The sequence below is a fragment of the Sander vitreus genome, chromosome 10 (genome assembly GCF_031162955.1).
Source record: "Sander vitreus isolate 19-12246 chromosome 10, sanVit1, whole genome shotgun sequence".
Classification (NCBI taxonomy): domain Eukaryota; kingdom Metazoa; phylum Chordata; class Actinopteri; order Perciformes; family Percidae; genus Sander; species Sander vitreus.
This window is the reverse complement of record NC_135864.1, coordinates 32,573,507-32,593,201: the sequence shown is the minus strand read 5'-3', so window position 1 is coordinate 32,593,201 and position 19,695 is coordinate 32,573,507. Positions and strand designations below refer to the sequence as shown.

The following is a 19,695-nucleotide window of genomic DNA, read 5'->3' as shown; positions in this document are numbered from 1 at the left end:
TTGGAATATTCAAAACACCTACACACAAGTATTGATTTGGTCCTGATGTTTGCAATCACAAAAGATAAGCATAGTCAAATTGTGAGCCATCTTTGCATATTACAGCCTTTCCATTGTGGTCAACAGTATTAGATTGTTTACTAAATGCATGTCCTGAACACTCCATGAGATGACTGAAAAAGAAAAACATCCTTACAATAGGGTACGCTGACTGCTTTCTCCATTTTCTTATTTGTATAAAAAGAAAAAGATACTGCTGAAAAAAAATTTTTTTTTAAAAGGGCACACTTCCATAAACTGATTTACAATCACTTCCTTTCGTACATACACATTAGAAGCTACAGAGCCATGAAGGGGTTCAGATGTAGAAGTTACATAAGGAATATGGGCACTAGGGCGATGACAGCTGAAAGCAAATTTAGGTGCAAAAAAAATAATTCAGACTCTACGTACTGCATTCTTGAATCTTGTTTAACGAGAAAGTTTCACTTCTGCTCTGCTTGCACACTGGGTGAAACATAACAGGATCAAGCATCCTGTGCAATTAAAAACATTTTAATAAATGTAACCACAGCAGTCTGTTTCCTCACAATGCGATAGTGCCATTTTGTTTGTACTGCATGTTCCAGCAGTCAGTTGATTGTGACTGGTTGTAAATGACAACACAAATGGTTCATTTTAACTGGGGATAGAAACCTATCACCAACCAAATCTTATAATAAATGTCTTTTTTTCCATAAATAAGAACATTTCCCCAGTTGAAAGAAAACTGAATCATTTCTATACTCTGCTTATCTACAAAAACATCCTGACAAAAACACAGGATACAGAACAACCGTTAGTGTTGAGAGCACAACAGTGATCTTATTACAGCCACGATTAACTGCTTGGTGCATTAATTGCTCTTAGTAGGCATTTAAAGTTGCAGCAGGCCATGAGTAAGGGGGCATACAAGTCAAACAGAGGAGGAAAAAAAAACAAAACCACAGTGCAGAGCCCATATAAAAATAAGAAAATCTGCTGAAAACATAACTTCTTACAGTATAACAGTAAGGAAATATCCACAGGTGTACACCAGAAGTAGTTTATGTTCCTTTACAAAGAGAGCATTTGCTGTTGACCTGTGCCCACATTCAACTCACAGCCAATCAAACTTAAAACTATGTACGACATTCGACAATGTTAATATATACATAATTACAAACAAAGCAGGAAAACAATAAGTTAAATATTTTCTTACAAAATATGCAGACTGTATACATACAAAGGCCCGTGGACAGAAGTTCTCCAGCACAAAAACAGGAAAAATGTACACATCCAAATAGTCTTTTTTTTCTTCTTTTTTTTTTTTTTTTTAATGTCCAGTGCTTAATGTCTCTCTGTAGTGAGGGGAACTGGTAGGACAAAAGCATAGCCACTTATGAACCCTATCACTATGAAGCCAAGCACCATCCAAGATCCTCTACTAGCAGCTGGTGCCCAGTGTCTTCAGTCGTCGCTAGTTTCACTAGGCTTACCTCTTCCACACTAAAACTAATCCATGGCTTTCGTTTCCTTAATTCAAACATATCTTACACGCTCCAAAATGTAGGCATGAAAACGGCCGCTCAGAAACTAACATGGAAACTTCCATTTAAATCTAGGTGATGCTGAGATGGAAGGTCTCGCAAGGAAACTGGTTTCCTGGAGAGAGAATTTTTGGCGATAGTCCCTTATAGTGTCTCTTGCTATCCCGTGCTCACTTTGGGGACAAATCCTGGAGGGAAGCAAAGGGCGAGTTGCTGGACGAGGAGGGCGACACTCCCTCCATTTTGCCTGGCGAGTCTGTGGAGGATCCGACGCTGCTGAGGCTGCCGTCCAGCAAATCTGGAGAGTGACTGAAAGAAAAAGGCTGTCAGAATTGTGACCGTGGCAAACACCTGCTGTATTCAGGGCTCCAGACGATTTTTTTTAACTAGAGTCACTATAGCACCCCCCAACTTAAAAAAATAAAAAAACGTAGGGGCACAGGCAGAATTTAGGGGCACACACCTTAAATCTAGAGATGGCTCGATACCATTTTTTGCTTCCCGATTCCGATACCTGAACTTGCGTATCGGCCGATACCGAGTACTGATCTGATACCAGTGTGTCATATATTTTATTATGTTTTAACAACTGTATACTACTATCCCTGTATGGATGTGATTTCTCTCTTTGTTGTCGGTCTGGCTCAGGTTAAACTCTTTGTGAAACAAGAACAAACAAACGTATATAATACAAACGTATAATAAAGTACTTTAACGTAGATTTTCTTTAGGGCTTCATTATGTGGTATCAGATCGGTGCATTAACTCCAGTACGTCCCGATACCAGCGTTTTAGGCAGTATACCGGTATTACTGATAAATGCTTTGGTAAGAAACACAGAAACTGTCTTGTTTTAGTTCATATTTAAACTGAATGGTGCTTAACAAATGCACATTCAGAAATGGGGATTACATTTCCATGGAAAGGGGCGTATCTTACTATCTAACACCCAGTGTGGGAAATACGGTACTGAGTGACGAGCAGAGAGAGGAGCTTACGACACTCGCACAAGCACTATTTGTTTTTACGAAGTAAATAGTTATACATTTAGCAGCCTATATACATTTTTTTTCCCCTTTCACAGAACACTCTCTGCGGTCACATTTCTACCTACAACAGCATGGATGAATGCAAATGAAATCAGTGAATGCACTGGCAATTAAGTGACATCCCGCAGTTGTGGTGTTCAAATAAAATCCCGTCCTTTTTGTCCGAGACAACGCTGAGTAAAAATGTGGTTGATTTTGTGACGAGACCGAATGCTACAGCGCTGCCGAGGTTTAACGTCACGGCTTCGCCGACCGCAAGTGCACACAAGTCGGGTTGAGACCGTGAACAAAGTGGGATGAAGAGGGCTAATGTTGGGCTACGGCTAACTCCTTGTCGGCTATTACTATGTAGCATTTTCCACGTCGTATATACGGTCTTTAGCAAACAAAATGGATGACCTTTGGCGGCAGATCAGCACTCACAAATGTATTATGGACTGCAACGTCATGATTTTCACGGAAACACAGTAAATACAGCTCTGTGCAACAGCATGTGCGGACGACGAGCGCGACGCCAGGAAAGCGAGACACAAGTGTAACGTTAGAGCAAAGCGGTACGCAGTTGACTAATCACTGGTCTATATCCTCGAGGTTCCACTTCTGGGATTGCTCCGTTGCCGCCGGAAATTCTGCCGGATTTCACTCATTTAGGCCGGATATCCGTTGCCTTCGACTTCCTTTGTGTTGGCGTTCTAACCTCTGGTGGATTTGTGAGGACTATGGTTAACTGCTCCTCAGATCTCTGCAGGGTAAATCCAGACAGCTAGCTAGACTATCTGTCCAATCTGAGTTTTCTGTTGCACGACAAACTACTTCTGATTGTACACATTAAACCGAAACAAGTTCCTTCCCGAGGCTATTTTGCCACGGCACCGGCACCCTTACCAGTCATTGGCAAACAAACAAAGTTAATTTTGGACCCTGCCTACAAGTACAGCGGGGAAAATAAGTATTGAACGTGTCAACATTTTTCTCAGTAAAATATTTCTGATGGGGCTATCGGCATGACATTTTCACCAGATGTCAGTAACAACCCAAGTAATCCACACATACAAAGAAATCAAAACATGTCCATGAATTACGTTGTGTGTAATAAAGTGAAATGTATTCAATACTTGGTAGAAAAGCCTTTGTTGGTAATGACAGCTTCAAGACGCCTCCTGTATGAAGAAACTAGTCGCTAATCCAGCTGATATTAATTTGCACTAACAGGGGGCAGGATGGCTTCCTACATAATGACAGATTTCAGCTGGTTTATTGGCTTCCCATGCCTTTTTACACCCCTTTTTCATCATGTGTTCAATATTTATTCCCATTATCATTCCACTTTATTACACATAACTTTTGTCATGGACATACAAGTTTTGATTTCTTTGTATGTGTGGATTACTTGGGTTGTTACTGACATCTGGTGAAAATGTCATTCCGATAGCCCCATCGGAAATATATTTAGTGGGAAAAATGTTGACGCATTCAATACTTATTTTCCCCGCCGTTTGCTTTTTTTAACAGATCACGATAAACCACCCTCTGCCTTAAATTCTTCATTCACCTGAACTGAATACGTTTGCTGAATCCTTACCTAAACAGTGTGCTTTTGAACGGTTGTTCTGACATTTTGTGTCGATCCACAAAGTCTTACCAGGAACTGAGCTCTGACAGGTTGGAGACATCAGAGGACAGCATGGTGGTGGTGCCCTGGAAGAGCCTCTTAGGCTGACTCTCCGTCTCCATCTCGCCTAAGGAGTAAAGGGACCCTGACATTTAGGAATCTCAATACACAGCCTGTGGTTGCTGGAGTGTTTTATTGCAATCATAATCCGAGTTAGCATAAACGACAGATTTTACCAGTTAATTACCAGACAGCCAGTGCACTGCCCAATAGTTACATTTAAGAGTTACACATAGAATGTGATCAAATCTAAAAGCAGAATCAAGTGAACTATTAGTAGAGTCCTTTAGTGCCTTTAACCTTTAGTCTGAACAATTAAGGCCTTCAACTTACAACAGACCACTCCTATCCATGCATTAAGTGGCTCTTTTGGTAGAATTTAAAGAGATATGAGAAAAGGTATTATCAAAGCATTTTGGAATTTCAGGCATGTTGGATACCTTACCTTTGCGTTTCATTGGCCCAAGTATGCTGGCTCTGATGCAGTTGATTGGGCTTTGACTCCGTCGGCTAAGGAGCACAGAACACACACACTTTTAAAATGTAACCACATCAGCAGTTACAAATGCCTCTGTACACAATCGGTCATCCAGAAAAGATTATAGTTTACTCAGACATATAGAAGCAATACAGTAGTTTTTTTTCCTACCAAGACTGGCAAAAGGAAACTCATTTTATGCCACCAAGAAGACAATACAGTCAAACTGGAAGCAGCTGTAGTCTCACAGGCTTTTTATTTAGAACAGGAGTAAAGTAACATTAGTAGATTATAAAGTTATCACTCCCAAGAGTTGCTGACCTGAAGCGTCGTGTTGGACTGGGTACTGGGCTGGGTGTTAGGCCATTGCTGCTCACAAGGATTTGTAGTGAAGGAGAGAAACACTGCTGCTTGCAAGAAAGCAAAACACAAGACAGACTAGATTAAAGACAGATTAAGGCAATACTCTTATTCTTTTTCCTTTTAGTATATTTAGATTATTTTTTGGGGGCTATTTATGGCCTTTAAATCGACAGGATAGCTTGAAGACAGGAAAGGGGAGAGAGAGGGGGAACAACATGCAGCAAAGGGCCGGGCTGCTACCAAGGACTCAGCCTACATGGAGCCACACTCTACTGCGTGAGCTAGAGGTCGCCCCTCCTTTTAGTACAGTGGTGCTCCTAAGTTTATGAACCCATGCTAAAGTTGACTAAAAAAGAGGAATAAAAAAAATTCTTAATGCCTTAATTTAAAAAAAAATTAGGAAAAGTCCAACCTTTAAGGCCACCAATTTCCTTTGTGAATGAATAATGTATCATAAATAAATGTTCTTCCTTAAAATACAGGGGGCATAAGTCAGTACACCCCTATGTTAAATTCCCATAGAGGCAGGCAGGTTGTTATTTTTAAAGGCCAGTTATTTCATGGATCCAGGATACTATGATCCTGATAAAGTTCCCTTGGCCTTTGGAATTAAAATAGCCCCCCCCCACATCATCACATACCCCTCACCATACCTAGAGATTGGCATGGGGTACTTTCCATAAATCATCTCTCAATGCAAATCAAACCAGCTATTAGGTTAACTGAAATACAACCATGCCAATCTCTAGGTATGGTGAAGAAAATTAGTGTCCATTAGTGTCCTCGTTTTAAAAATTAAGGCATTAAGATCAATTTCCAGAAGATGATCTTTCTAGTCAACTTTAGCATGGGTTCATAAACTTATGAGCACCCCTGTATATTTAAGAAGTTCGTATAATTAGGGACAGTGGCCAATTAACAACCTTTTGATCAACTCTGGCATAACATACAGCAACAATAAATCCGATGTAAAGAAGTGTTTCTATACGCAAACACTGGTGGGGCTTGCAACTAAAATACTGTATTTTTTTAAGCTGCAGCAACAAACTTACACAAAACAAAAACAAGTTTGTGTTTTTCGGCTTCTAATAAATTGCTTCCTGTAGGCTGCCACGCAGACCTCCATTCAAGAATCTGACTACAAGTTGTTAGTGAAATCAGATTACAGCAGACCGTGAAAATACTTTAACTACTACCTTCAGCTCATAGTATAATCCAGTTATGTGCATGTGATAACACGGAGGTCAGATGTACCTTTTTTCCTATCCCTCTGGTTGGAGATGGCGCAGGCGACACAGGCACAAAGTCGATGCGCTTTGGAGACGAAGATGCTGACTTCTCCAAATCATTGTCACTCTAAGAACACACACACAATTGCCAAACACATTGGTGTACTAGGTGGCAAAGTAGTAAAAAAAAAATAATAATAATAATAATAATAATAATAAAATATTGTGTCGGAGTATTATACTACCAACTCAGTCTGACCTTGAAGGACTGGTGGCCCTGATAACTCCAAATGTTTTCACTATTAATCTGGCATGTTTGTGTTTTGTCCACTCTACAGAGATGGAGAGGACAACAATGGCCCCGGGCCAAAACATGCCGTGGGAGGCAAAATCAAGCCAACTTTCAAGGATTCAAAACAGCAGCACATATCAACACGGATGGGGATTGGACAATCTGTAATGAGGTTTACCAGACTCAGGCTTTCTTCCCAGGACTGGCTTATTTGCATGGCAGCTTGAACCTCCCTGTGAATAAAAATAGAAACAGGAATAAGTTGATGCACATCAGCACTTTACCCACACAAAGTAATAGTTCAAGCAGATCTCTTCATCCACAACGGCATTCACAAACGCACAGCTTACCGCTCATGAGCAGTTTCTCTGTTCATCACGTCCACACCCTCCTCCTGCAGGAGGACACAAGACGGTTAATGGTCATCTTAGTTTTCCAAAATTGCATATATTCTTCAAACAGATTTCAAAATTTCAAAAGTCTCATGCCATTGCAGTCAGGCCTAATATTCCAAGTGAAAAGGGTACAGCCTTAATGTCATCTCAAAAGCTAAAACTGAACAGTTTTTCATTTCACTTATGGAGATTACATTTAGCCAGCAGATTACATCAGGGTAACCGCTCTTCTGTTTGAGTCCGATACTACCAATTGATCAACTCTTTAAGATCGATGGCCCTGTGGACTCCAAAAAGTGTTCCTCTCGCATGTTGTTTTAGACACCATCACTCCCTATGGCTTGAGAGGGAGACGGTGGTCTGACATGCTCCTTTTCATCATGAAACACTTTCAAATATGTCAAAAACAACACTTCCTCTTCTTACTTGTTTTATCTGATGAAGTCTGGTGCTGGGGACGCGGACAGGTGATGACGGGACCTGTGAAGAAGGATGCGTGTGGAGAAGAGAACATTCAATACACAATAATGCAGACAACGATTACTTAAAGAAACATGCGTTTAGTATTGTACCATGTTGGGCCTGTTGACAACTGTGGTGCTATTTCTCCGGCTACGCAGGACCTCTCTCTGGAACACCTGGGAGTTATCACTGGAATGACAAATTAACAGACCAACCATGTGTCATGTGTCTTCTACCTATGAGGTGTAATGTAGTTATTTCAATTTGTAAAAAAAAAAAAAAGGGCAAACACATTCACTAAAATATTATGCAGTAACTGTCATGTTGTATAAACCTTAAGCCATGTATCATGGGTGCACTGTTGGATCTTCTCAAGTGTCCATCGCCCTGAGCTAACGAAGATGGGATTTCCAGATCCAGCTCCATCTTTTCTTGTGGCAAGACTCCTGAATTGTTCATTTTGTTAGCTAGCGCTGCCCGCCACTAATTCATGAACTTAAAATGGCTAACCAGCTCAGTTGTGTTACATTGTTGCTCTCCAAACTTTTTCTAACTTTACTTGTTTTGAAAAAACATCCTCAAATCAGGCGACTGAGCCGACGTTAGACAACCTAGCTAGCTAACGAAATGTAACGTTAGACCCACTGCAAAACCGCAAGGCCCTGTCGTCTGTATAACTCTGGTGTTAAAGCAATTTAAACCTGACTGTTAATCATAACAACGCTAGCTATCTCTATAATTCCTCATATCATGACTATATGGTCAGCCAGAACTGGCATGTGCTATGACCAGTAACCAACTGTCCTGATGGGTGGTTAGCATGCCATGGCTACATACCGCACAATGCCCTGTAACTGCAGGCTACCGACCCGTTTGTTGGTGCAGGGCAGCAGTAGGTGACGACTGAAACGCTACTATGCTAAACTAGCACTGCATGTTAGCGCGTTAAATTAGCTATCGCTAGCCATGACCAACTGTTAACTTTAAGTGCAAAACAAATTGATTATAATGTAACTGACGTTAATCTGACGACGCTGGCTTTAAGTGATTCTCATAACGCGAGTCTACCTTCTAGCTAAGTCAAGCCAGTGTTATGTTATGTTATGTTATGTTAGGCTCCTCGCTAGCTAGCTAGCTAGTTTCAGCCACAGCTAACAGCCTAGCTATCTAGCCTGCTAGGCTAACTAGCTAAGTTAGCAGTTACGCCGATAGCCACAATGCTATGTCCACAGAGCGGCTGGGTCAACATTTCACAAACAAATGTTCCTGTCCGTTAGCCTGGTAGCTTCTACGGCTCACAGAAGAAAACTAAAACAGTGTCTATTGCAAATATTACTCGCTCTACAATTTCATTTTTCGTTTCTGCAGGACGCCGCCAAGAATAAACCAGATCCCAGATGATCAGGAGCTAGGTTAGCTGCTAGGAGCAAACGTCACGCCCCTTTTAACGTTAACGCAGCCCTGTCCAATGAAACAGCTTCATTTACCGGCATGCTCACGCGGGATATGGCGAACTGCATCCTCCTTCGGTTCATGGGAATTCTTATATTCACGTCGGCTGCAATTACTAATGTTTAATCACACCTGGGTAGCATGACACATTTGCTGCACCAAGAATGTAAGTTTTAGTTTTTACCTACTGTCAGTACTGGTCTCCTGACACCAATTTGGTCGCAGGAGGCCCTATGCAGATAACTCCTGGAGGATGGAGTTATGATTATTGATGAGTTATTTTCAGCAGCCAATCACGCTACTGTTCATATTGTCATACTGGCTACAAAACTTTATTGCCTTGTAATTTTTTTGCAGATAAAACCTACTGAATTAAGAGATTAAAAAAAGGTTTGACGTTTTCATTAAAAATAAAGATGACCAATCCTTTGCATTCCCATATTCAAGTTTTCTTGATTTGTAAATCATCCAGGCTCAGTATAAATTAGTAATAAAACAATAGATACAGGTAACAATTGGACACATAAAAAGTGTGAGAAAAATGGGTTTTGCTATCACCATTTGTTAAAAACAAATCAAAATCAAAAATGGCCTTCAGCAGGTATTTATTTCACTCAATTGTAACCTTTTCTCCCTAGAAAGCTGGGAGTTCTGTTAACGTTAACACATACTATAGTAACACACTAAACACTTTTTATCTTATCTGCATCACCACTGCATTTCTCAGTATTTTCACTATCGACTGACCAGAAATAATTTTAACGTTCCCATTATTTGTTGTTATATAGTATGCAAAGCTTTGTAGTGAAATGCACTAGTCACATGAGGGGTGTGAACATTTAATTTCTGGTATTGCAAATTTTAGTTGACACTGGTTTACAGTGAATCAGAGCATTTTATAAAGTTGAAATTGAAAAACCAAAAGAAATCATGTCTGACTCAATGACAGGTAAATACAGATGAAGTAGTTCAATCAGGATTGAATAACTTTTACCTTCTGTATAAGTATCTGTAAACTACACATATTTACTAGCATAAGTAAGATATTTGTCTGAACAAAGCATCCATGCATCCAATTTCTTTGTGTAACATAAAAGACAAAGATTTCATTAACACTCATAAATAAGAGTATATTTTATCTTCAGCAAATCTGTGTTCAATTGACAGAAGTCAGCATATGTGTTACTTTTCTACACAATCTATGTGAAAAACATCCTATCACACACGCCTCAGCAACAAACATTGGTTTTGTCCCAAAATTTACATAGTGTAGATTTCAAGAAAATGCAATGTCATCCTTAAGGTAAAAGTACAATTACAATAGAATAATTATTTCATTTCATTGGAGGTTGCCAAATGTTGTAAATGTTAATGTGGCACAACAATTGTGATATTGTACTTAAAGCTAGCAGCATTGCTCTGAATCAATTAATCCATTGCTTAAAACAAATAATTAGTCAGGGGGGGGGCATAGATATAGATAGATATAGATAATACAGATTCCAGGTGAAGCCGGGCTCCATGCTGTTTAACCCAGACGTGTTATTAGCTAAGGCAATCAATTTTCTCATAAGTTGTGTGTGTTGTGGATAAAACAGGCAATATAACGGTCAAGATTATCACTCCAACAGTGTCAGGGACCCTGAGCAGGCTGAGTGTTTTTATGACACGAATATGAAGTAATAAAATATAAAATTCAAATGGACAGCAAAAGGAGACGGTATAACCATTCATCAAAGTGTTTTGATGTGCCCTTCATGCCTTGTACTTCTCCTTCCCCGTTTCACTAATGACGCAGATATGCTGAAACAGAAAAGGAACAATGAGTGTTGCAGCATATTAGTGATTCACATGTTTGTTGTCCTGGTCGGACCTTACATTAACACACAGCTACACACCATTTGTACAAACTCTAATAAGCATGAAACATAAGCTACTTGAATCATTAGGTTTCTTTATCCATCTCAAATACTTACATTTAGATCTCTAAAGTACTCGTTGTAGTCTAGTGCGTATCCCACCACGAATTTGTCAGGCACCTCGAATCCTACAACTGAAAGAAACAGGTGAATAAATCAAGTTACTTGTCTTTGTCGTGATAAACTAACACTGAAATCAAGGTATGCAAAGCATACAGTACATGACAGTGTTTTCCCCAGCATTGTGAAAGACTTAGGTGCGAGTATTTGGTGAGGGGTTTAGACGTCTTTCTTTAAAAGGAGAATTCCGGTCGATTTCAACACGTAGCTATGTTGTTTGTCGTCACGTAGTGCTGTCAGTAGCGAGAAAACCGGAAATAATCGGTGTTGCCTACACAGATTTATGCTACTTTTAGCTTTCGCACCGAGGCAGCTGAAACGGGGCAGGTTTAAACGTGCTTTTAGCCTCTTAACATGTTCGAGATGTCATTACAAGTGCCTTGCCATGTGCAGTGATTCCTTCTGAGTGAACACAGTGAATCTGGCTGCAGTAGATGTGAAAGAAATGCATAAAAGTTGTGCTAATTCATACCTCTGTTTAGTTCCAGTGTAGACTGGGTAAACCCAGCCCGATCTGCCGGCAATTTGATTTCTCCCTGCAGCTCAGGCTGGAGACCTGTACGTTTATCTATCCTGTTTCCGTTACAATTTTGCGGGGACCAATCACAAACTGGCTTATCCACCTGGCACGCCATTGGCGGGTTTAACACAATGACGATAGAGAAGCGACCGAGCAGCTTCTTGTTTACATTCAACAAGCCGGCCACCGAAGCGCAGCAACCCGTTGATGCCGCTGTCGCTGCTACGTCACCCGGATCGTTGGTCTGATTGGTTGAAGGACTATCCAATTGCGTACAAAGTCATTTGAACTATGCCCGTTGATCACGCCTCTTGTGCAGTAGAAAATACAGAGCAGACTCCCCAGACTAATGTTCAATCTGAAAAGATTGAGCTCGGTCTGCTGATAGCCAGACCAGTTCCGGTATTGAGTCGGCAGTAAGACGAGTGCTTAGGGACCGTCTACAAACTACAACATCAAAAAGAGAGACAACAAAAATATTTATTCATTTAATGATTAAATAAGGTAGTGTCTCCAAACTTACCTCAATTATAACTTGTCTCCTGCTAGTTGTACTACAGCACTTTAAAAAAATAAGCATATGCCTATTTTTGAAAATATTTTTGTATTGCTTTTCGGTGTTGTAGTTTGTAGACGGTCCCTAAGCACTCGTCTTGCCATCTCAACACCGGAACTAAATAGAGGTATGAATTAGCACAACTTTGCGAAAGCTAGCAGTAGCATAACTCGATGTAGGCAACACCGATTATTTTAGTTTTTCTCGCTACTGACAGCACTACGTGACAACAAACAACAGAGCTACGTGTATTTTTGTAGTCGCGTTGTGTTTCTTTTTGGTCATTGTTGTTTTCTTTGGGGTTGTTTTGTCTCTCTGTGGTAATTTGGCATCGGTTTGTGTCCCTTTGTGGTAGTTTTGCGTCTCTTATTTCTCATCATTTTGGACTGTTATCACCATATGTGTGTCTAAAACGTTGGACAAGCTAGAGCAGGTAATAAATACATAACACTCAAAAAGCCTTAAGACAAAACTTGTTAAAGAAGTCCAACTACAATCATTAGATCTGAGAAAAGTCTTGTAGTTACATTCATTCGGCTTAGGTGCCCAAAACGGCTCAGGTGCTTCACCTAAACCTTATAATGGCAGGAAAAAACCCTACATTATACTAACTAAACATTTCACAAATAGTCTAAAAATAAAAACATTTACTGTCTTGAACTCACAGTCTGGTCGGTAGCCAACACTTCTTGGCGTTCTCTTCACCAACAAACTGAGGACAGAAACCAAGTTGATCATCAATCGTAATATTTAAAAGCTGCATAAAAGACTGAGACAGACTGTCAGTGAAAACCACCACAATCTGTCGTCATGAAACAGAGAAACATTATCACAAAAAATAAAATCAGTTTTTTTTTTGTTTTTTTTCAAATTACCTTGCTACCTTAACCATTTTGGGGTTGTACTGTTTGAGGAGTTGCAATAATGTCTGCATTGTCTTCCCTGTGTCGATGATATCCTGGAAACACAGCAGGAGAGAAGCTCATATTAGCGGTCTTGGAATAGAAAGCGGTGTACTTTACTAAGTTACTAAGTTTAAGAAAACATCAGTACATACCTCCACAATCAGGACATTCTGTGTAAAAACACAAGAACAAATGACATTAATGAAAAACAGTGGACTGGATACATTGGACTGTAGTATGCAAACGAGCTCGAAAGGAATGTGACGCGAGTCTAGATCATTATGTGAGAGCATTGGGTTTGCTCAAGTGTAGCCCAATCATCAGCATTATTAATTAGCATCATCAACAAACCTGTTTACAAAATTCTGAATCAGTTAATGCGTATCAGTTTCATTTCAAATGTCGGTGCAGTGGCAATACACAGTAAGAAATGATGTGATGGACAACAGCAGTACAAGTTGTTTCTAATTTCAAGTTCATTTCACTTTAAATACTAATAATATTGATCACAGTGTCAACAAAGATTGTTTTAGTCATAATCATGCTGCCCTCCATGCTTCTTACCTTGCCCGTCAATGTAGACAGGTCATCTCCACCGATGACTTTGATTTCACCTGTCGACTGGTCGTTCTGAGAGGAAGGGAATGAAGTGGACATGTTACAGACTTCACATTATACAGTATGTTTAAGGTGGAAAAAGTGTATCAAGGCACAAGACTGGACATCATGAAACCGAGGACATCATGACACATTCCTTTGTCATGGTTGTTGATGTGTTTTCATCTTTGTACTATATGTGTAGTTGTCTAACTCTGTGTATGTGTGTTTCTTTTCTTTCTTATTGTGGTGGAGCTGCTCAGGAACGCAGAATGAATTTCAGTGTGAACTGACAATAAAGTTGTGTCGTGTCGTATCATATTTCAGACCGTTCAGATTCTGAACCCTCCATTTCCAACCGTTTTTTTTCTACTCTCAGCTTAAGCTGACGCCAATCCTTGCTGGATTTCTTTATATGGTCATCTGCTCCAGGCATGTTACTGCAGTGTTTGCATTACATACCCTGCTACATGTAGCTACATGTGACTGTATCTTTAGGTGCGTTTCTGTTCACTGAGTGGAAATGTAAACACGTTTTCTTCGTGGTTTTCCACTGTTTTGGCACTCTTTTATTACGACATCTGATTGCGCTCTCTTCCTCTACAACGGTGTAATGACCCGCAAAGTCAGCAAATTCAGTTCATATTTGCAATATATTTGGATAGAAACTGGGTTATTTAAACCTAGCACACATTCTGAATGTATTTCCTTCCTTATTAAACATTTTACAAAACCAATTCTTTGACTATTTTAAATCTTGCTATGTTTACATCCATGGTTGCTAGCTTGATGTCTTTGTCTTTTTCTGTCTTTGCTAGCTAACTTTTCAGTGGAAAAGTGTGAAAACTGCCCTGCATGCTCATGCACATGGATGTGCGTCTTCAAGTGCATGCACAAGATAATAAATTAGGGTTAATGCCTGTAAAAACATTGCTCCACAGTGCAACTAGTTGTCAAAAACTCCACAGGCTACCTTTAAGTATTCAAACTTGTAAATCTTTTAAACTAAATGTGATAAAATGTGACTGCCTGCTTTTATATTAAGTGATACAAAAAATATATATATATTACACAGTAGCTTTTGAGGCGAATGAAGTCCACTGTCATTGGGATGGAGCGGTCACTGTTCCTGTTTAGGGCCTTGATGTAGTCCAGCAGGTCTGCAAAGAACTTGTAACCCCCTTTGAGCACACAGAGGGCCACGATGTGGTGCCCCCCCATTTCCTTCATGATCTCTCTGGCAAGCCTCTCTGTCCTGTGGTCACATGGGAGGGAGAGAGAGAGAGAGAGAGAGAGAGAGAGAGAAAAAAAGAGTCAGCTCAGTTTTCTGCTACAGTCAGCAGTAGTACCCATTTCCTCTCTCTTTGTGTCAGCAGGCACAGCTGTCATTTCTAAAGCACCCCCAAGCAGAATAACCACAGAGATCCGCTTATAGCTTTAGTGCGTAACTTTTTGATATTAACGAACGTCCGTTACGTTAACAAAGCTAATTAAGACCATGGGGCGTCCGGAGACTTTCGCGCGCAGAAACTCGAGTGAAGATGATGACCTCTTCTGAAGAGTCCATCGTGTTTTTTTTTAATCCTCCGTGTCCTCCTTGGCTACAAGTAACTGCGTGATCACGGAAGGCTTGTATCATGTGGACGCGCCGACAGTTTTGTTGTCATTACTTTGAATATGGGGGAGACAGAAACTACGCACTATAGCTTTAACAGAAATCACCCCAAAAAAAAAAAAAAATGCATTATTAAATAAAAAAAAAAAGATCACTTATCTAACATCATATTAAAAAAAATGTAAATGGTGTCTGACTTTGTTAATTGGTTACACAAAACACATGGATGGCACATTGACCCGCCAGTTACTGAACACCTTGGAATCCCACATACAACAAGGCTTCTGTTAAAACTAGTTAACCAATGATTCAGACAACCCACCTTTTAGTTGACCCTGACAATTCATCACATTTGCACTATCCTACTAGAATGTGCTAAAAATGTGGCTACCCACCTGTCCAAGATGAGTCCATGTGGGATGTAGACCCTCTCCAGGTCATCGGCGTAGTGCTTTGGTATGCAGAAAAGGTCCAGGTCATACCCCTGCTCCTCATCACTGATCTGAAATCAAACACGACACAAAGTGGGATTACCTAACACAGAACACGGGGCAGATACAGGGTAGTACGCCGTGAAGGGGATGAGGTGAATTGTGGTCTACTTTCCCATGAACTCCCTCCATATATCCCTCCATATATTACTGCCTCAGTCAACAGTTTTTCTGCCACAAAACACAAACTCTGAGAACAATGCTCGATTATGTACAGTTTACCAAGCAACAGACAGTTATCAGTGGTGGTAAATACTAACCATAGATTGTCAAACTGCATTCCATATGAACCCAGACAACATAACTGGTATCATGTGACAGCTGGGGAGCTGGTGCAGAGCTCGAGGTGCTGTGGGAATGATGTGGCCATAAGCACACTCACAGTATTCAAACCGTTTTTTGAGAGTTTGGATCCTCCCAAGTCAACACACTGTCATTGCTTTACTAAAAACTGGATTACAAAGTGCCTATCCTCACATTATATGCGGTTGAACTAGAACAAAGCATTTCCCCTTATGTTCCCCAAAATGGAAAAGCATGCCCATCTGTTTGGGATACACCCTTTCAACTCCAGATAATAACGACCGATACTGAGCAGATGTCCTCGTGGTAACATGATCTGAAGTGTGAGTGTTTTCCACTGTTAGACATGGGCTTGCTGTCTTTTATTTAAGTAGTAAAGTCAAACCCATACCCAACTCGTTGCATATGGAAGCTCGGTTAGGTAAAACATGAAAAACAATGTGACACATGAGACAGGATCTTCCACCGTCACATGATGTCGTTTAGCAAAATGCTTCATGATAATGTCAGCAAGGGTCCCTCCCTGTCTGCTGGCACAATACAACACTGGCTTCCAAATGCTGGAAATGTCCTGAAAAACAGAGCATACTGTTGGCTACTTATTTACTTATTCCAGGTCAGAGGGTCATCGTGGCTCGTCAACTTATCTATAATACATATTGCAAAATGCACACAGATCTCACAAGGCCAGACCTTGTGCTGTGACTCAAACTGAGACTACATGCATACGAAGAAACATCTTTCCAGACACAAAACAACCAAACAGCTCTTTTGCGGATAAGCACTATAGATTTTTGCTCCTAATAAAACGTATAGACACCAAATTATGTTTGATTTAGAACACACTTACATCTGCTATTTAAAATCTTGCTCTTTGAGGCAAATTTAAACTTTAACTGTATATTCATCAATCAATCAATCAAGTGTATGTCACATGAAATCGTACGAGGTACAATTCCAGTGAAATGTAATCCCATTAGCTTCTTAGAATAATTTACATTAACTGTAGACAAAAGCTCTTAAATTGATGTTCAAACTAAAGTAACGCTAATTGTTTTTAACATATGTCTGAAGCCAATCTAGCTATACTTTTTGCCAATTACACACATACCATCATAGCTGATACCTTCCACTGTTTATGACGCATACTCATAACTCAAACACGCCCCTTTTCTTGGAGCTCGTGCGTTTCTTGCTGCCTGGGTGCAGTTGTGTACAATCGTGGCACTGAACTGCACGTAAGCCCAATCGTGTAATATAGGCTACTCATCTGTACCTGTAATCTCCTGTCAGACACAAAAAACCCCGCACATTAGGTTTGAATGTTTCCGTTCAAACGCGTCTCCTGCGTCACGCACGCCCACTGTGCAGAGCGCGTGTCTGTGACCGTCTCCATAGCCGCAGGCCACGCTATAGGAAAATACACTGCCGTTATGTAGCTTACACCGAAACATTTTACCAAGGGGAGCACCGGTGAGCACACAGGCCATACGACCCTCAGTATGTGTACACATATTTATCAAACGCAGCGGCGCCCGTGTACAGCGTGTTCTTCCAGTGGGCATGCAGTGGTCACCTTCTATCAGTATCTCTTATTTCATTCTAGTTGTTGGGGGCGAACTTACCACAACACAGGGGCTGGATGTCGCCATATCCGTGTCGGTCCACGCCGTTCTAGTCTACTGTGGTCTTCAAATAGAAAAGTCAAGGTCTATTCTGAAAATGGTTTCGCGGACTCTTCACCCTTGTGACAGCACACACATGGAAGTAGCTAGCTCGTTGCTATAAGAGGCTTCTGCCTTTTTTTCCGGGCTGCGGATCCACTGTAGCTCTGTGTGTATGATGACGTAGGAGCGCGGCGGGCCAATCCAATGCGCAGGAACGGGTTATCCCCGCCCCCGTCGTACTCGAGCTGTGAAGCGCTTGGATGTGAAGAAGGTAAAGCATGCTGCCAACTTCTAACTAGTGATGGTGAGGTGAAGCTTCATTAGGGGTCCAGTTCTCTTAATACATCCATGGGTCCAAGCCCTGCTGTGTGGGAACCGCGGTTACAGCACGGCTGTGGAACCCTGTTGTTTTTGTAGAGATTAATATTAGGGGTCCATGCCCGAGGCGCGGTTTACACAGCAGGGCTGTGTATAAGGACCGCAGGACAGATCTGTCAACAATAAAAAAAAAAAAAATGTAATCCATTATATCCTGTCAATAGTGTCTATTTTCTGATAAGTAGGCATGTATAACATGTTGTTGTTGTATAACATAACTGTCTTGTAAATGTGTGTAATTAATAATATATTACATGTAGCCTACGTATATTTATTTTTCTTGTAAATGTGTGTAATTAATCATATATTACTAGATGTACGTACATTTATTTTTCTATATAAAATCTAAAGTCATGGATCAGGAAGCAGGATGTTTTTACAATATAAAAACATCCTGCTGCCTCCCCACCGTTCAGCTTTGGATTCCGCCCAAGGAGGAGGCTTGGACCCCGTCATAACTGCTTGCAGTTCTAGTTAAAGGTGCTCTATGAGTTCCTGCATGGTTTCAGCACAACTTCATTTTTGTCTCAAATCGTAGGCATCTCTCCTTGATCCGTTATCTGCCTGCCCCCTCAATACACTGTGGAAAAAGCCCGGTCTCTGGAGACAACACCCATCCATCTTGTCAGTGATTGGCTGGAACGTGATTTGTTGTATTTTGGTGCACAGCCTGTGCCTCTAGTGTTTGTGTGACGTTTACGACCCCTGTGTTGTCTCCCAAGACCGGGCTTTTTGTGTATTGAGGGGGCAGGCAGCTAGCGGATCAAGGAGAGATGCCTATGATTTGAGACAAAAATGAAATCGCGCTGAAACCATGCAGGAACTCACAGTGCACCTTTTAAGCATTGAAGCTTCTCAGCACATTGGATAATTTCCCCGAGGTTTCACCTCACCTGTTGGTCAAAGAGTGTAAAACAGGCAGATATGTTACAGATGATCTCAACCATCTGTGATACTGTATTTTGTGCCAGTAAAATGTTACATAACTGTATGTCTTGTAAATGTGTGTAATGAATCCCTTGGTAAATAATTAGGCCTAATTGTTTCATAAACAGAAGTGGCAAGCAGGGCTGCAGTCAATACCAATGTAATCAAGTCCAAGACAGTGAGCTGCTTATATGACTAGGAAAATGATGTAGAGTGGAGAATCTTATTCAGGAACAATATTTTCTCCACTGTGTTCGGCCTTCGGCAGCATCATCAATTACGCCTTTGTCTAAAACGACACAAACCTCAATATAAAGTACGCGCTTTATGGAAAACTTCCTGGATTTCTCGACAAACGCTCCGAAGCCTCGGCAACATCACTGCTTCTAACCACTAAAACTATTGTCATATCAGCCGTCTTGGTACAGACTTATATGAATACACTGTTTAGTAGCACCCACAGGCCTGATAAAAGTGCAGTCTTCTCTTCATGATCATGGAGTGCAGTAGTGCGGTGTTCATATTAGGACATATCACCGTCAGTCAGGTCTCCGACATCAGATGAACATGCATCTTTATCCTGAGACCTGATGCATTACGGCTTCATTTGATGTTGTGCTCTGAGCACATGGCTCTGAGGCGGTTTCGTTTGAGGCTGTAGCCTTTTTTTAAACAAACTTTATTGACAGTTGACTAAGTATACAATACTAGCTATCTCTCTACATCAGAGATCTTCA

At 40.8% G+C, this 19,695-nt stretch overlaps 2 protein-coding genes and 1 non-coding gene across 4 annotated transcripts; all 3 read right to left on the bottom strand.

Annotated features, from left to right (window-relative positions):
- Positions 1-121: 121 nt before the first annotated feature.
- pabir2 (PABIR family member 2) lies at positions 122-8,962 on the bottom strand. Of its 2 annotated transcripts, none has more exons than XM_078261186.1 (10): positions 7,843-8,962; positions 7,619-7,697; positions 7,473-7,526; positions 7,002-7,045; positions 6,830-6,884; positions 6,385-6,486; positions 5,089-5,174; positions 4,735-4,799; positions 4,260-4,356; positions 122-1,877 (listed from the first exon to the last, which is right to left on the bottom strand). In XM_078261186.1, exons 1-10 carry the CDS (start codon positions 7,965-7,967, stop codon positions 1,739-1,741), a joined length of 846 nt encoding a protein of 281 aa, XP_078117312.1. In that variant the 5' UTR covers positions 7,968-8,962; the 3' UTR covers positions 122-1,738. The 2 variants fall into 2 exon arrangements, 1 of the variants encoding a protein (XP_078117312.1); XR_013502637.1 differs by having other exon boundaries at positions 1,789-1,877; positions 4,200-4,356.
- On the bottom strand, positions 6,583-6,728 carry LOC144525032 (small nucleolar RNA U109). The gene has a single exon (XR_013502655.1). It is a non-coding gene; the product is annotated as a small nucleolar RNA U109 (small nucleolar RNA).
- An 823-nt stretch (positions 8,963-9,785) lies between the features above and the next one.
- On the bottom strand, positions 9,786-17,810 carry hprt1 (hypoxanthine phosphoribosyltransferase 1). The gene is made up of 9 exons (XM_078261185.1): positions 17,612-17,810; positions 15,588-15,694; positions 14,649-14,832; positions 13,545-13,610; positions 13,133-13,150; positions 12,951-13,033; positions 12,741-12,787; positions 10,937-11,013; positions 9,786-10,763 (listed from the first exon to the last, which is right to left on the bottom strand). Exons 1-9 carry the CDS (start codon positions 17,636-17,638, stop codon positions 10,716-10,718), a joined length of 657 nt encoding a protein of 218 aa, XP_078117311.1. The 5' UTR covers positions 17,639-17,810; the 3' UTR covers positions 9,786-10,715.
- Positions 17,811-19,695: the final 1,885 nt, after the last annotated feature.

Excerpts from the sequence above, each read along its gene's own strand:
- hprt1 (XM_078261185.1), bottom strand. The coding sequence starts at position 17,638 with ATGGCGACATCCAGCCCCTGTGTTGTG. Across the intron at positions 15,695-17,611 it reads CATCCAGCCCCTGTGTTGTG|ATCAGTGATGAGGAGCAGGG; the intron begins GTAAGTTCGCCC and ends GTTTGATTTCAG. Across the intron at positions 14,833-15,587 it reads CATGGACTCATCTTGGACAG|GACAGAGAGGCTTGCCAGAG; the intron begins GTGGGTAGCCAC and ends ATGTGACCACAG.
- pabir2 (XM_078261186.1), bottom strand. The coding sequence starts at position 7,967 with ATGAACAATTCAGGAGTCTTGCCACAAGAAAAGATGGAGCTGGATCTG. Across the intron at positions 6,487-6,829 it reads GGGAAGAAAGCCTGAGTCTG|AGTGACAATGATTTGGAGAA; the intron begins GTAAACCTCATT and ends GTGTGTTCTTAG. Across the intron at positions 1,878-4,259 it reads CTGTCAGAGCTCAGTTCCTG|TCACTCTCCAGATTTGCTGG; the intron begins GTAAGACTTTGT and ends TTTTTCTTTCAG.